Genomic DNA, 16,659 nt, shown 5'->3' on the forward strand with positions numbered 1-16,659 from the left:
CAGGCCGGTAGACAGCAGGAGGGAAACGAAGGATGAGGACGTGATAGCCAAGAGTCAGGGGTCACAGAGCGCCTGAGAGGGTAGGGCTGGGTGAAGGCCAGAGTTGTCTGGGAAAAAGCTACAGTGCCTTCAGGAAGGTCTACACAAAGTGCAATGGTGGGGCTCCAGGTTACAGCGATTGAAGAGGGAGATGCCACTAGAAAAAGGCATGGGGGGTACGTGTGTGTGTCTGAAAAGGCCGAAGGGACGGAGCCCATAGAGGTACAGACTGCGGGGCTGAGTGGCGTCCGTTCCAGAGGAGGGGCCCCTGCCTGAGGGTGTCAGGGCTCGCCCAGGGTGGCCGTCGGAGCAGGTGATCTTCTGAGGAGACTGGTGCTCTCGCCTTACCTCCCGGGCCCTGTGGCCCTGAAGGGGCTCCCCGTATGCAGGTGGAATGAGGGTGGGGCTTTGCGGGTCGGAGCTCTGTGGCCTGGGACAGCAGCTCCATCTCAGACTGCCTGTTTCATGGCTGTCTTGCCCCCCGTATCCCCTCCTTGGCTCTCTTGGATCCCGACTTCAGATTCCATTTCAGATATTAAGGCGAGGACCGCGTGCTTCCTGCACAGCCACGGGGACGGGCCTCATGGCCTCGAGAATGGACCCATAGTAGACATCTGGGGCCCCCTCTTCTCCCCTGGGGCCCCTCTCTGCTCCCTCGTCCTAGGGCTCGCATCACAGAGGCCCCCCTGGATTTGGGGCGCCTTCAGAAGGCGTCAGAGCAGAAAGCTGGCAAGCGTGCAGGGCTGCTGGAATGGCCTTGCTAGCAGAAGCAGAGAACCAGACTGTGGGCGTGCCGCTGCCCTCCGGCTTTCTCCCAGCCTGGGTGGATGTCAGGGAGGAAAGTGCCAGGGCTTGTTTCCATGGAGGCACTGTGGCTCTTGCTTAATGGAGGCCTGAGGGCAGGGGCTGTGGCGGCCTCGAGAAGGACAGAGAGGCTGGCAGCCATGCGAAGGAGCCAGGCTTTGTTCTAAGGGAGGTGGAGCCTTCTGAGCCGTTTTGTGACCATGATCTGACTTACACCCGGGGTGGCCATGGGATGCCTCCCGGACAAGGCGAGAAGCAAGGACGACCACCAGGAGGCTCTGGCGATGGGCTGGGGTAGGTGGTGTTGGCTGGACCGGGGTTCCCATGGTGTTTGGGGGCTGAGGTCCCCTGTCTAGAGGGGACCTCCAAGGTCAGCTTGGAGACGGGAGCAGAATACAACTTCTCTGGGCAACGGATTTGGTTACAGTACATTGTCCCCTCCTGAAGGCCCAGTGACTCTTATGGTAGCAGTTTGCAAAGTGGTCGTGTGAAAACAAGATGGCTGTTGTCAGATAATCTGGGGAGACCTGGCTTGAATAAGTGTAGGAGGTTTCCTCCGTGTGAGACTTCACAGGGTCTTTCAAGAGCCAATGTGTATTTTGAACCCCAAAGGGGCAAGGAGAGCAATTATATAGCATTTTTCACAGTATTTACAACACAGAATTATTATTTTTTTCAAAGCATCTTGTGGGGCTCTTGTTCCTTGGAACATATTTTGGGAAACACTGAGTACCCACAAGAAAAATGACATAGCATGGCTTATGAACCTTCCACAAACGGCCTCCGGCCTCGTCTTGCCTCAGGATGCCTGTTCTTGCTCAGAAGGTCGTCTGAACTTTTGTCCATGCTGTTACCCCTGCCAGATAAACCCAGAGCCATTATTCCTCCATGAAACATCCTTAGAACCCACCAGGCAGTGGGGAAAAAATCACATCCCTGGGTTACTGTAGCCCTTTATCACAGCATAATAATTATTTGTTTATGTGTCTGTTTCCCCTGCAAGATGCCAGCTTTCTGGAAAAGAGCCACGTACCTTATTAATCCTTTTCAATCCCCCTACAATGTCTGCCATACAGCTGGTGCCCAGTGAATGAAGAAATGAATGAACAAACATGAAGAAATGGAGATATTGATGGAATGGCAGGAATTACTAGATGGTTCCAGAGCGGGCAGCTCCCTTAGCGCCCTTTCTTTTCCACATAGGTGACAATCGATTCTATCTGTTCATAAATTCAGCCCTGGCTTTATTTTGCACACAGACACGGCACATGCCGCCCACCCCACCCAAACTAAGGGGTTTATTTCAATTCCTCCCCTCCATCCTCAACCTGAATTCCAAGTCCTTCTAGCCGTTCCTCATAAATTAAAATTTTCTTTAGAAAGCATCTCAGACTAAAACCTCTGTTATAAATAGTTTCCGGCTTGCTTCTAAAAGGGTTACCAATGTGGGGATTCTCTATAGGTTTTTCTTGTCTCACTGAGTTTTCTTTAAACGAGTCCTTTATTAAGCCAGACAAGAACCTTGATTTCTTCCACGCAGCCAGAGGTGGGAGTTCCTGTAGCTTTGCTCCACCCCCTCCCTTCTCAGGGCGTGTTTGGAGGCAGTAAATTGCACAGGGAAGCTGTGCTAAGCTGAGGGAGAAGCCGACCATTGCTGTCAAGTGGTGGTTTTCCTATGAGTCCGAAAGGCTGTGCTGTCCATTATCAGCAAGAGAGGAAAGAGGACTCGCTTTTAAGCAAGAAGTCAGCCTTGCATGGTTTCCAACACATATTGAATAAATCTGTGTAATCCTCAACAAAATATTAGCCAACAGAATCCAACAACACATAAAAAGGACCATATACCATGATCAAGTTGGATTCATTCCAGGGTCACAAGGATGGTTCAACATATGCAAATCAATCAGTGTGATACACCACATCAACAAAAGAAAAGACAAAACCTACATGAGCGTCTCCATAGATGCAGAAAAAAGTGGGTATAGAGGGAACATATCTCACCATTATAAAAGCCATTTATGACAAACCCGCAGCCAACATAATACTAAATGGTGAAAAGCTGGTTAAATCTGTGTGGAGCGAAAGCAGGATGTAAAAATAGCCTCCGAGCTCCTCCTGAAGTGGATTGCGACAGTGTGATTTTACAAAGTTGTATGACACAAATGTCAAGAAGGAAAGAGATCCGTTTTCCGATTTAAAGAGGTTTCTGAAGTCAAAGAAGGATGATGTGAGATCATTCACACTTTAGTCTATCTCCTTGCTACTCCAACGGGGGTCCCTGGACCAATGGCATCAGCGTGGGTTTCAGAGCTTGTTAGAAATGCAGCATCTCACACCCCACCCCAGACCTTCTCAATCCAAGCCAGCACTTTAGCAAGGCCCCTGCGTGATGTGTATGCCCCACTCCCATCCAAGGGGCAAGATATTTACGAAAATACTCTGCTGGATGATGTTTAGTAGAATAAATTTATTGTTCCATGCTTGGAGATCGTGAGAGAAGATGGATAATTGAAAGCGATGGGCTAGAAAATTATACTCATTTGAGGATAAGGATACAAAGACTCAGTTAATAAAATTCAATAGAACTAAGGTTTCTAAAAATGGAAATGTGTGAGAAAGTTCTCAAATACAGGTTATTTTTTCCCATTGTATTAGATTCCTCGGGCTTCCAAAATGAATCATCACAAAACCGGGTAGCTTAAAACAATAGAAATGTGTCCTTTCCCAGTTCTGGAGGCTGAAAGTCTAGAGTCAGGCAGCAGGGTTGGTTTCTCCTGGAGGCTCTGAGGGAGAATGTGTCCCCTCCTCCTTCCTACGTTCCAGAGGTTGTTGCCATCCTCAGCGTTCCTTGACTTGTAGATTACGACTTCCATCTCTGCCTCTGTTGTCACGTGCTATTCTCCCTGTGTGTCTATATCCTCTCCTCTTCTTACACAGACGCCAGTAAGATGCCCTTATTGGATTAAGGGCCCGCTCTACTCCAGTATGACCTCATCTTAATGACATCTGCAATGACACTATTTCCAAATAAGGCCACATTCTGAGGTTCTGGGAAGGACATGACTTTTGGGGGAGACACTATTCGACCCAATACATTCATCCAACAAGAACAACAATGGCGAGTGTCTGCAATGGGGACCTTGCTGGAGAGATGTCATGATGCTTCAAATTTGTGGTCCCCTCCAATCCTGAGGGTGGCGGATGGCACACGTGGCATGCAAGGTGGACCACAAGCAGGAGAGCCTGGATTTTTCATTTCTTGGGTGTACGGGCACTTGGTGTAATTGAACTTGTGTCCTTTGGAAAAACTCTGGGTTAACTGATCTAGGAACACAAACGATGTTGCCCTATTTTCTTCCCAGGCAGCAGTAATGGCTGTGAGTTTGGGAGAATAAGAGGTCAAACAGAAGCCCAGCAGCCCTGGCTGAGACAGAGACCAAATTGAGAAAGGAGAAAGATTTTTAATTCTGCAGATGCTAGGTAGCAAAAATAGTCTACACCTGAGATAGCTGGGGAGGGATGTTCCATATTGCCTGGGAGGCCCATTTGAGAGTCCAAAATTAGATGGAGAGAGAAAAGGAAGTTTAGCAGTGTGATCTGGAGATGCCCTGGGCCGAGATGAGGTGGCTCTGAGGATGGGGCCGGCATACATTCATTTCTTCCCTTGACCTTTATTGAAAAGCCTCCCTAGACAGGTATTCTGGACATAAAGTAGTGTCCTGGGGGAGATCAGCCTGTGCACGGGAAGGCATACCCTGAATTCTGAGAAGTGGATGTAGTTCTCACAAGGATACAGGGAAGATGAAGGAGAGATTTCTTCTCATGGTGTGAGAGAGGGGAGGCTCCACAGAAATGCACTCGAGCTGGGGCTTGAAGGAAGCCAGGGGCTGAGTCAGGGGCTCCTTGACTGAGCAAACCTGCCTTCATTCTAGGGCCTTGCCCCGTCTGCGTGCGGCCTTCTGTAGTAAAATCGGCCCCAGTCTCTGCTGCCTACTCTGGCTTTCCCGGAGGAGTCTAAAGAAGGTGCTAGATTCCTAGGAAGAGATCTGGGCTCCACCCAGCTGGGCTGCCCAGAAGTCCTGCTCCTTTGTCCCAAACTCAGCCATTCCCATTTCAGAAGGTGGGAACCATTATGTAAGGGCTCATTTGTTAAGCAGCATTACACACTTGGCCGCCAGGCTGGGCCTAAGAAGCAACTAGCAAATTTTCTGGGAGGTCGCAGTGTGAATTAGTGATTCTCCTCTACTGAGACTAGGTGTTGTCTGAATGCTTACAAGCCTCAAGGCAGCTTTAGACAGATGACCGTGACTTGTTTCCAATGTGCTTCCATAGGGAGGCTGCCTTTGATCATCCTAGTTTGAGAAGCTCAGGAGTCGGTGTGAGACAAGTGGGGCCTCCCTGGCAGGAGGATGGGATTAGGCTTTCCATTCCATCTGACAATCACAGGTCCAGGTGGCCTCACATCCCTCTGGGGTGTGCTCAGACACCAAGGAAATGCAGGCAGGCTATTGCAGCTATTCTCATGACCTCCTACAGGAGAAGATAGAAATGTAAAGATGACATGGTTGGCAGTGGCATTTCTTTCTACCCTGCTAGAGTCAACACCTGTCTTGGGCTGACTTTTTCTTCAACGAGGGAGTTTGGCTTCTAAAAACGGAGTCATTTTTCACAAGAAAATGTACTGTGGGCTCCCAGGGAGAGGGGGAAGAGCCGTTTCCCTTCAAGGAGGAGGAAGGGCAGGCTGGATTTGTAACAAACACGTCAGGATGGAGCTGCTCACTGATGCTTTGGCTTCAGAGATGAAAGAAATCTTTCAGGCCCTTAACAGCCTAAAACCCAGCTTGGGTTTCCTAGGGAAAAGCGCCCAAGTCCCAGTTCATTCAATTCAGGTCTGTTGGCCTTTATGGTTTCTACCAGCAAATGAAGGAGGCCCAATTTCTTGATTCATATTAGCTACAGATTCAGCGCGATGCCAGCATTGCAGACTTCCTTTTGCCAGTTAGCGTTTGGCCCTATCAATCAAATGCAGCAGAACTCGCTCACACCCAGCAGGACCAGTTTCCTAGGCAGGCAGCCTGTGTGGTCACATAAGGCCCCACACTCAGATGGGCCTGGGCTTCGTTTAATGCATGTTCTGCTGTTGTCATCTTGAAAGTCTTAATAATTATTGCCCAAGGAACCCATGTTTTCGTTTTGCACTGGGCCCTGAAAATTATGTCGATGGTCTCATATGCCATCCACACCCCTGCATATCCTCTTTACCAGGCAAATCCCATATCCTTCAATCTCAGCTTCAGCATCCCTTCCACAGGAAGCCCCTACCAGCTGCACCAATTATAACCTTGACAACTATAATACAGCCTGGCCGGCATTAATTGAATATCATCCACTGTACGTCATGCGCTGATCTAGGTGGTTTGTATGCATTTCCTCATTGTCATCCTCTCAGCAACCCTTCACCAGCTTTCTTGCTGGATTTTGGAGATTTGGGGGCATGGGGACTTGTCCATTCAGGAGGACACTTACCTCCCATGATCGATCGAGATGTGAAAACACAGTCATTGACGATTTGAATATGAAATGTCCCAACCCAAAGGAACAGCCCCTGAGACTACTCCAGGCAGGTCAGCAGGGTCCCTCCAGGAGCCTACCAGAGGCAAAGGCCCAGATTCTTCTCCTCCTGAGGAGAAGATGCACTGTCACAGGAGAGAGCCCTTCTGTAGGAGGGAGACTCAGAGGGCTGCACCCTGGTCTCTTCTCTCACACCCACTTGCTTTGTTGTCTTAGGCTGGCTGCACAGCCTCTCAGCCTAAACTCCTTCAATGATAAGTGGAAGGGTCTAAACTCAACTTCTTCCAGCCCCAAAGTTCTAGATTTCTTTATTCAGAACCTCTGGATGGGATGGGATGGCTTTCAGATCACCAAGAGATCTTCTAATTTTTATGGAGATGGTCCAGCACTAGTCACTATGACTAAAAAAAAAAAAAAAAAAAAAAAAAAAAGCTATAAAATGCTGACATAGCAGAACTGTCAACCCCTAGAACATTTGTCTGATCATAATCTTTGGTCTTTACTGCATGCCAGTTGGTCTTTGCCTTTACTTCATTCCACAGGTTTTGTTTTTTCTATCAATAGTTATGTCAACCATTTGGCCATTCTTGCCTAAAGTAGGAATAAATATATTTTCACACACCATTAGTTTCCCCGCTGAAACGTTTCTTTTAATGTTGGTGAAGGGTCCTGTTTAAAAAAAAAAAAATTGTTTCCCTCCACCCAAACTCACAGGTACAAAGGATTTAAAGGCAACCATTCCATGACCTTCATTGATCAGTTTAAAGCGCTACACCAGTGTAACAAGTATTGTAAAATGCTGGGGCTGAAGTTGCTTCAAAACAACAGCCAGAAACAGAAGAAGCCAAGCATCGGGAAAAGCAAAATTCAGCCAAACTGCACAACCGTGAAGAAGACGGCATCTGGGACCCCAGCAGAAAAGAAAACCTAACATCTCCTGTTAACTAACGGTCACCGGCTGGCAGCACACAGCCTTGTGGGTAGAAATTTGAAAACACCCTGGAGGGAACACAGAGCCTGCAGAGAGCAGCGTGACAATCCTTATTCCCAGCTGCCTGTACTCCGAGCTGCTTCCAAAGCCGTCACCTGCTGTCTTCACTGGGATGATTTCGGAGTAGGATTTGTGAGCAGGCCTGTGGAGAGACTGAATCCATTGTCAGTCTCAAAGAAGTCCATCTTTGTCTATACCGTTAGCCTTTGTACCAACCTCACATTATGTGTCTGTGTATTTGCACGTGGCTGTCTCGTTACGGACTTGGTCCTGAGCAGGGTCTGTCCACAGCCCCAATCCTCCCCACCCCCATTCCTAACCTCAGAATTTCTGGACACATCCAGCTGCTGTATCAACAGAAAACGTGAATTCCGTCATTGGGTCTATCTGTCGCACTAGAGTCGATTATGCTTTTGTAGCTGGAGGGGGGCTTCTGAAACGTCAGGCCACTTCCCATCGTTACTCACATATCTGGTTAGAATGTTCTGTTTAATTAAATTCATCTTTAGACAAAAAGTGTAAGATGCATGTATTAGCACAGACACTTTTCTTTAGAATTTGTGCCCTATTTCACATTCCTCCAGGATTAGTAATTTCCTAATACGTCTCCCGGAGCACAAAATATTTGCATCTGTGTTTTTCCCCATTCTTATAAACACTACTTCCAGTCTGATCCACTTCCTACTTTGCTCTCTAAATCCAAGCTCCCTAAACCCAGGGCTGCCCCATGTAGGATTACTCTGGAAGATGCGTACAAATCCTGGCTGGGACACACAAGCTCACAGGGTCCTGGTCCCACCCACCCATTCCAAAGGGGTCTCCTTCCTACCAGTCTGGGTCCTGCCCAGCTGTGGAGCAGAATGGCCACAGCAGTTCACATTGGGCAAGAGGAAACGCTGTAAGGACAGCTCAGGGACTGTTTCATGCACCCCAAACTATAAGAACATCTCAAGCCCCAACAGTGTGTTGTTGTTATTGTCTAAGTAATAGACTATTTTTTTAGAGCAGTTTTACGTGTACCAAAAAATGAGTGGAAAGTACAAAGAGTTTCCATATGGCCCCTTACCACCATTCCATATTTCCCCCTATTATTAGCATCTTACGTTAGTGTGATACGTTTCTTATCATTGCGGAGCCAATATTGACACATTAGGATTCATTAAAGTCCATAGTTTACATTTCAGTCCACTCTTTGTGATCACACTCTCTGGGTTTTGACACACATGCAATGACATGTATCCACCATCACAGCATCACCCACGGTCATTTTGCTGCCTTAAAAATCCCCTGTGTTCCACCGGTTTCTCCCTCCTTCCCCGGAGACCAAACTCCTGGTAGCCACCGGTTCTTTTACTGTCTCCATAGTTTTGCTTTTTCCCAGAAGGTCACAAAGGAGGAAACCTACAGGATGTAGCCTTTTCAGATAGCTGGTTGTTTTTGAAGATGATTCAACTACTCCCTGACCAGAGAGGATTATTAGGCCTCCTCCTCTGAAGAGGCTCCTCAAACTGAAAGTGGACATGAACCCCCTGGGATCTTGTGAAAATGCAGGCTCTGATTCGGTGGGTCCAGGGTGGGGCCTGAGACTCTGCATTTCCATCACGCTCCCAGGGGATCTGCGGACTGGCCTGGGACCACACTTAGGAGGGGTGTCTAGATCACAGGGAGGAAGGGCCTGAAATGTTGAGGGGAGTGACTAGGCCTAGAGTTCAAACAGCAGTCGGCTGGAGGAGGCATCCAGCTGCTTCAGTTCTGGGAGGGAGCAACGTGGAGACAAAGAGGAACAGGGCAGCAGCGCTCACAGCGCAGGGTGGTCACCGTGTGCAGGCCCTCCCGGGCAGCAGGCTTCCACAGGAGGCTCCTGGCTGCTTCCGCTTGGGAATACTGCTCTCCACAGGCATGGGGTTTAGATGAAAAAGAGAACATAGATGCGATTTTTGTTTTGAAAAGAGATTTGAAGGAGAAAACGCTTCAGCTACGCACAGTTCATCTTTTCAGAAAATCTGTCGTCTCCAGCTTTCCTTCTGAAATGACTCCCCCAGCTACAGATTACAAAATGCTCATTTTTTCTATGAGGCAGCCTGTAGCCTGCTTTCCCTGCAGAGATCCCGCAGAAATCCTGCAGATGTATTTGGCAGTGGAGTTCCAGAAAGTTCCATAAGAACAAAAAAGCGCAGGGCACATTTTGATTGAAATTAGTGTATATACATCAGTGTGGGTGTGACCAGAGACCCTCTCTTTGGTAATAATTTGTAATTATAAAAAATATCAACACAAGTGTTCAAAAAAATTACGGAAAGGTACAAAATGAAAAGTCAAAGTCATCCTGTAACCCTCCTCCCGCCACCCACCCCGAGCTGGCTTTGAATTTGGACTTGGAGAGACAGTGGAAAGGAAAGGATTTTCTCCCAGATTTGGCATTTTGCAGGCAGCCCACAGGGTGGCTTGGATGGAGCTGCCCCTGCCTCCTTTTACAGATGCTTAGCTTCTTTTTCAAAGTGCCCTTATTGTTTATCATAATCTGATTTCATCTGTTTATAAACATTTGGAGGACCAGGGACAGAAGGGGTGCCCACAGTGGGATTTGTCACAGCCAGCGCTCCCAGGGATGGCCTTTGTGGGGCTGTCTGGCCATCTGTCCAGCCACCCAAACCTTGCCCTTCTGTTCTGAGATGAATGGCAGTTTTCCTCGCACAGTCAACTAACAGGCTGAGTGTGCCGTGCGCTCTTACACCAAAGGAGTTTTTCTGGGGTCTCAGAAATGCCCACACCCATTGCCATTGTTCTAGCTCACTTTGCACCACATCCAGTTCCTATGGTTTTTCCCGTCTGTCTCTGGAAGTGTGAGGTGCTAGGAGGTCTATAAACACAACAGACACTCAACCCCGGATGAAGCTGGGACAGCCTGGTGGGTCCAGCTGGAGATTTGGTGCCTGATGCCTGCAGGGTTGTCATATGCATGCAAGCATCTCCGTTTCCTAAAGAGCTCCACAGCGGAGCTCCGTGAAGGGCAGATGACAAAAAGAAATGACACCTCCTTAAAATGGGCTGGTGTTTTCAACAGCAGGTTTATCACTAATGAGGATGGCAGAGAGATGAGAACTTCTTGCCAGTGGCATCCTGTTCTGGAGACGTCTGGTTTGGGATCCATGTGAATATTTCACATTATCTTGTTGTATCAGCGCCTCCCCAACCATGCTTCTGATAAGCCTCCTAATAGCAAAGGGTTTCAATAGATTCTTATTAAAAAGAATGCCAAAAGAAGTAACAATTATTTTCTAATTATAAAGTGTTCTCTTTTCTAAATATGCATCCTGTTTTGTGTGTGTGTCGGGCACGTGTTCAACTGTTTGCAGATGGGGGGAGCTGGCCTCGGCCCGGTCCTGGCCTGCTTCCTTTGTGTACGCTCTGCTCTGCTAGCCCAGTGTGCGCAAAAGTGAACAGATGGGCATTTCTCCCCCATTTAGATCTGCAGATGCCACTTGGGCTTAAATAGTTCTAAAAAATCAAAGAGACACAAAACCCTCTTCTGCCTTCCAGCAAAGGGTATGCTTTCCAACTCTCTGCTGTAGCAGCTCTGAAATCCTCCGAGAACTGGCTTGTTCTAAACTGTTCTATAAAAGCTGAAAGGCAAGACGGACCGCCAGGTTCATCTGTGTGGTCATGTGAGCACAGACTTCAACTTGACAGATGCAGTGAACAAATATTTAAACTGCAAATGGTACCACAAGATCAAGAATTTTTAAAATTCTATTTTTTATGAGAGGCCCACATGGACCAAGGTAGAAATCATCTCAGAGGCTTTTTTCAAACATTACATGTTCTTTATCAGATACTAAGAAAAACCAGTCTGTCAGCTTCTTAGGGACACAAACTTTCATTTTAGCACCAGAAGCAATTCTGATGGGATGTCTCACCTCCATCTTCCTCTCCAGCCCATCCCTTCCTCTTTCTCCGTCTACCTCTACATGAATGGTAAGGTAGTGGTTGCTTCCCAGAGTTACGTTGTCCACAATACTTTCTTTGGTGTCTGTATTAGTTCCCTGGGGCCGCTGTGACAAAGTACCACAAACTGGGTGGCTTAAACAACAGAGATTGATTGTCTTATGCTTCTGGAGGCTGGAAGTCCCAGCTCGAGGTGTTGGCAGGGCCATGCTCCCTCTCACGGTGATAGAGGAAGCTCTGTTACAGCCCCTTTCTTAGCTTCTGGTAGTTCCTTGACCTATGGCAGCATGAGTCCAATCTTCATGTGGAGTTCTCCCCAAGTGCGTGTCTGGGTCCACATTTTCCCTTCTTATTATAAGGACACCAGTCATACTGGACAGGACCCTTCCTAATGACCTTTTTTTTGACTTGATTACCTCTGTAAAGGCCCTATCTCCAAAACAGGTCACATTCTGAGGTCCCTGGGGGTTAGGACTTCACCATATGAGTATTTGCAGGGACAATTCAACCCAAATTGTGTCCTTGTCTTTCACACAGGAGAAATGGGACTGTTGCCCCTTTGAGTTGTGCAGCGGGTCAGCTGTGAAAGTGAGGAGTGTCACAGCCAAGCATATTTATACACTGACAATTCCCAAATTATCTCTCTGAACTCCAGACCCATCTATGTAATAGCCTCGTCAACATCTCCATCTGCATCACATCCATTGAGCTCTTATCTCTTACGAGAATCTGATTGCTACAAACCTATTCCAATACCATTTGTTAATAAAGGAGCTGGGAGTGACCTAATCTCCCCGAACCCAACTCCCTCATCTGATAAATTGTCACTGAATCAAACTTGTGTTCTTTCGCCCTCCTGTGGTAAAGCCAATCTACTGACACTGGGTTGTGATAAAGGAAAGTGCAGTGTTTATTGCAGTTGCCAAGCAAGGAGTACGAGCAGCTCATGTTCAAAAGACCTGAACTCCCTGATGGATTTCAGGGAAAGGTTTTTAAAGACAGATCGAGGGAGAGTTGTGGGGCGCATGCTCAGCTCGTGGACATTTTTCTAATTGGTTGGTGGTGAGGTAATCGAGAGTCAACATCATCAACTTCCTGGTTCCAGCCACTCTGGGGTCTACGTGCTTGAGGTCAGCATGCAGTTAATTTCCTCCACCTGGTGGGGATTTCAGTATCTGCAAAACAGCTCAAGGATATGGCTCAGAATATTATCTATAGCCCCTGAAGAGGAACTAAAATTCTTTGTTTTATGGCTAAACTCCTATTTTGTCTTGCTTCACTGTTTTCCTTGGTGTCTGCAGTTTTCCCTTCTCTGACTAAATTTGCTCTTTGGAACTCAGGGAAGGCTTAGGAGGCTAAGGTTTTTCTATAAACAAGAGGCAGAGAACACAGCAGGGTCCAGCTTGGTTACAAAATGAGTAATGATACCTAACTTGCAAAGATATGAGAATTATTTACATATAAAAATAACTGACCTAGCGTGGCTTTCAATAAATATGAATCATTACAACTTCCAAGCTTTTATATACTTCTTAGCTTGGAGAAGTTATTTATCTATAAGTATCTATATCTCACTCATAATAGAGGAATGAGTTTCATGAATCATTCTACTATTCACGAGGGCAAAAATCGTACAATAGAACATCACCTAAAAATGACCTACAACTGTAAATAAACTATATTTTTCCTTATCATTGATATTCAGAAAAGAGGAAAATGAGAAGAAAGCATGTCATACAGTGGATTGATGTAATGCATTTTTTTCAGGCTTCAGTTTTCAAGTCATTTTACAATGTTTTATTGGTCCCAGGCTATACAGTCCCTCTATTAAGGGGGCTGAGCAAATCAAAGTTTTAATAATTTTGCTGCACGTCTCTTAAAAACCCTCACTTTCAAGCATCAAGGAGCATTTGCTGCCTAAAGACAGTCCAGGAATTGCTGAAAAGCCCAGCTGCATTATCTTCCTGCTGTTTTTAGATAAGCACAGCTTTGATCAATAGCCCTTCCAACCACCAGTTCCTCTTTCATCTTCCTTCTTTCTGGAAGAAGTGAATTTTGAGCAGGGCATAAAAAGAAGTGATGGATGAACAGAGAGAAGAAAGGAAGGTAGCCCCATGGGGAGAATCTCAAGAGCCAGGGTTCAGAAGCAAGCAGAAAAAGAGCACCCCTGGGTGACAATAAGCGAATTTGCCTGAAAACACAGGGGGTTTCCTTTGAATAGGGAAAAAGGAGGAGCAGGCTGGGGGCATGATGGAGGCAGGGGCTCTGCTGATTGGTCAGAGGCCGGCTTGTTTTTGTGGATTTATAAGGCGCTGAGGGCTTAGCACAGGCACAGCTTGAGCAGCTAGAATACGGAGAGTACAGTGCTTGCCCAGGAAGGAGTCAGGGTGGAGGAGCAGAGAGGAGGGCGCCTTGCCATTTGAGGCATCTCTGTGCCAACAAGCAGGGGAGGGCACCGGGAAACCGGAAAGACATCGCTTCTAAAGGGCTCAGAAGCAAGTCACAGGCAGCCTGGAGGGACCCAGAGAGGGAGGGGGGACACAAGGGCAAGGCAGAAACCAAACTAGGTTGTTCCATTCTAGCATCCGGAAACTTCCTTCTCGAGGCAGCTTTTCCCAGGGCTCTACAGGGCAGGGACCAACCCTGCATACAGGTCATCTCCACCCGGAAGGAGAGCAGGGAGGGTAGCAATTGGCCGAGGTGGGAAAATCCTGGCAGATGAAATTCAACAGAGGCAGCCGCTGTTTGCAGGCAGTCCAGCTGTTTCTCAGAATCAACAGACCACAGAAAAGTTCACCCTCGATTATTGATTCACTTGGCACTGCTGCAGCTTCCCAGGAGGGTGTCCTGTTTTGTCTTTATGTCTGTATTTACACATCTTGCTAACAGTGCCTCGTGATACAGTCTTGAAGATCGATAGGGTCTTTGCTATTGTTTCCAGGTCTGTGTTACAGGAAACCAATAAATCAAACCCCTCACTGCAGCAGAAGGAGGGTTTAAATTAGATGTGGTCCTGCGGCCATGAGTCATCTTCCTCCAGCCTCCCTCCCAATGATGAGCTTGAGATAAGGAAGAAAAACCACCTCTACCCCAGAGGATGTAGTGAACCAAATGGGATGGTGCTCTGCTTTCCTGCCCTCTGCCCTCACCATTTCACCTCTAGAGCTCCAATCCCCTGGACAGTCATTTTAAGCCCTAAAGCCCTCGCTTATCTGAGCCCTAGCAACCTCCAGGAAGAATATCAAAGTAAAGAAGGGATATGCAGAAGAGATCCCCAGACCATCTTGGTTGCCCCCTGCCCCCATTTTGCTGGGGTCCCGCTGTCACTACCCTCAAGCTGGCTTTCGGTGTCTCTGGCCTCAGTGCCTTGGGCATGTTTACTGTCTTTGAGTCAGAGACACCTCACTGGGTGGGTCACTCCACGAGTCAACATTGAACTTTTCAGGATGCTTACAAGACGTTTCACCAAATAACTTTAGTCTGTTCTATTTTTATCCTTTTATCTGTATTGCATAACAGCTTAAGAGAATCGCCACAGTTCGTATAACTATATGCATATATTTACACCATTTACGGATACACAGTAAATACTCTAGGGTCCCCCCCACCCCGTAAGCTCCTCTTAGAAAGGACCGTGCCCGGGTGCCCTCGGAATACCTCCCCATCAGGAACCCGAGGCTCTGCCTCCACAGCTGCGTGGCCTCCGCTCAGTTACTCTGGGAAATGGGCAGGGAACCTTGGCAGGAAATGAATCTCGCAGCACAGATACTTGACAGAGTATGTTCGTGAACAAGCGCCTTGAAGCCGTTCTGCCAGAGCCTGGCCAGCAGCTCTCCTCGGAAGAGTTTCTCTGGTCCACGACGCGGTGTGCATGGCTCAGCGCAGAACTTCTCACTGCCTGGAAGAAAACGGCCTCCGTGGAGCAGCCACTAGGGGGGGCCCAAGAGCCTCGGCGGAGCCTGCTGGTTCTTTACACGGTTTCAGAACGTGGCAGAAGGCAGATCCTTCCCGAGATGCAAAGAGAACATCCCAGTGGAACCAGCTGAGGACTAAGAACACAGGCATCGATCACAAGATATCGGAGAGCAGAGGTGCCCCCACAGGAGGGCCTGAAACACAGACTAGAGAGCTTGGCGTATATTTAGGCAGATGGACCGTTGTTGCTTAAAATCAGAGCTCCTCAGCCTCCTGAGGGTCGAGGACCCTCGCCAGGGTCGGATGACAGTTCTGGACCCTCACCCTAGAAAAGTGCATCTATGCGTAAAATGTCATTGTCAGTTTCAGGAGGTTGAAGGATCACCCTGATTCCATCCCTGGACTTGGGATTTAATGCATCCATCCTTAGGGCAAGAGACATGGTAACATCTCAGGCTGGCATCTGGCATGAGATATCCACAGAGCAGATGTTCAGATGATTAAAGACAAGGTGTTTGGCAGGAAAAGAGCCCAGTGGATGACAGAGACAGGCAGCCGCATAATTGTAACAGGACGGATATTGGCCAAAATGATATATTGATTAGCAATTATATGGTCCAATAAGTGGGGACATGTCCCTGGAGACATGCATGCAATTCTTGGCTTTACCAATCATTTGTGTATCCAACAAATATTTATCACAAACCCACCATGTGTGAGCTGGGGATATAGCAGGCTCCCTGTCCTCACGTCCCTAACACAGTGTGGACACAGAAAATAAACAAGTGCTCTCAGGTGAAGAGTGCTACAGTGAGGGGGAAGGTTTCACTGAAAGGACAACTTTGAATAGATACAAGAATAACCTGAAGGAGTGAGGTATGCATATGTCTGGGAGAAAGTTTCTGGATAGAGGGAACAGCAAGTGCAAAGGTCCTGGGGCAGGAGCACACTTGGCATGTTTGACGATCAGCACACTGACGGGCATGGCATGGATGATCAAGGGGAGCAGCAGGAGGAGATGAGGTCTGTCTGAGAGGGAGGTATGGGATCCTTGGGTTTTGTTCCCAGTGGAATGAGAAGCCACTGAAGGATCTTGAACAGGGAAGTAACATGATCTAATTTAGGTTTTCTAAAATGAATCGGCTCCCAGTGGAGAAAGTGAATAGGCATGGTCAACACTCTCATGAGAGTAACAATCAGTCATATTCTCCTGCTTTATCAGATAAATTATCCACTCTTCCTTGATCTTGAGGTGGGGTCAGAAAACTTTTTCTATAAATGGCCAGATAGTAAATATTTTAGGCTTTGTGGACCATATGGCCTCTGTCATAACTACTGCACTCTGCCTCTGGAGCTTGAAAGCAGCCTTCGACAGTATGTAAATGAATGAGACT

The 16,659-nt window shown here is 47.5% G+C and overlaps 1 protein-coding gene across 1 annotated transcript in view; it reads left to right on the forward strand.

Annotated features, from left to right (window-relative positions):
• Nucleotides 1–7,779, forward strand: part of ALPK2 (alpha kinase 2) — an 86,949-nt gene extending 79,170 nt beyond the window's left edge. Inside the window, exon 10 of the mRNA XM_061168985.1 lies at nucleotides 7,129–7,779. Within this exon, the coding sequence (XP_061024968.1) occupies nucleotides 7,129–7,345 (217 nt within the window). The 3' untranslated portion in view covers nucleotides 7,346–7,779. The remainder of the gene's footprint in view (nucleotides 1–7,128) is intronic.
• The last annotated feature ends 8,880 nt before the right edge of the window (nucleotides 7,780–16,659 follow it).

This window comes from Eubalaena glacialis, chromosome 15 (genome assembly GCF_028564815.1).
Source record: "Eubalaena glacialis isolate mEubGla1 chromosome 15, mEubGla1.1.hap2.+ XY, whole genome shotgun sequence".
NCBI lineage: Eukaryota > Metazoa > Chordata > Mammalia > Artiodactyla > Balaenidae > Eubalaena > Eubalaena glacialis.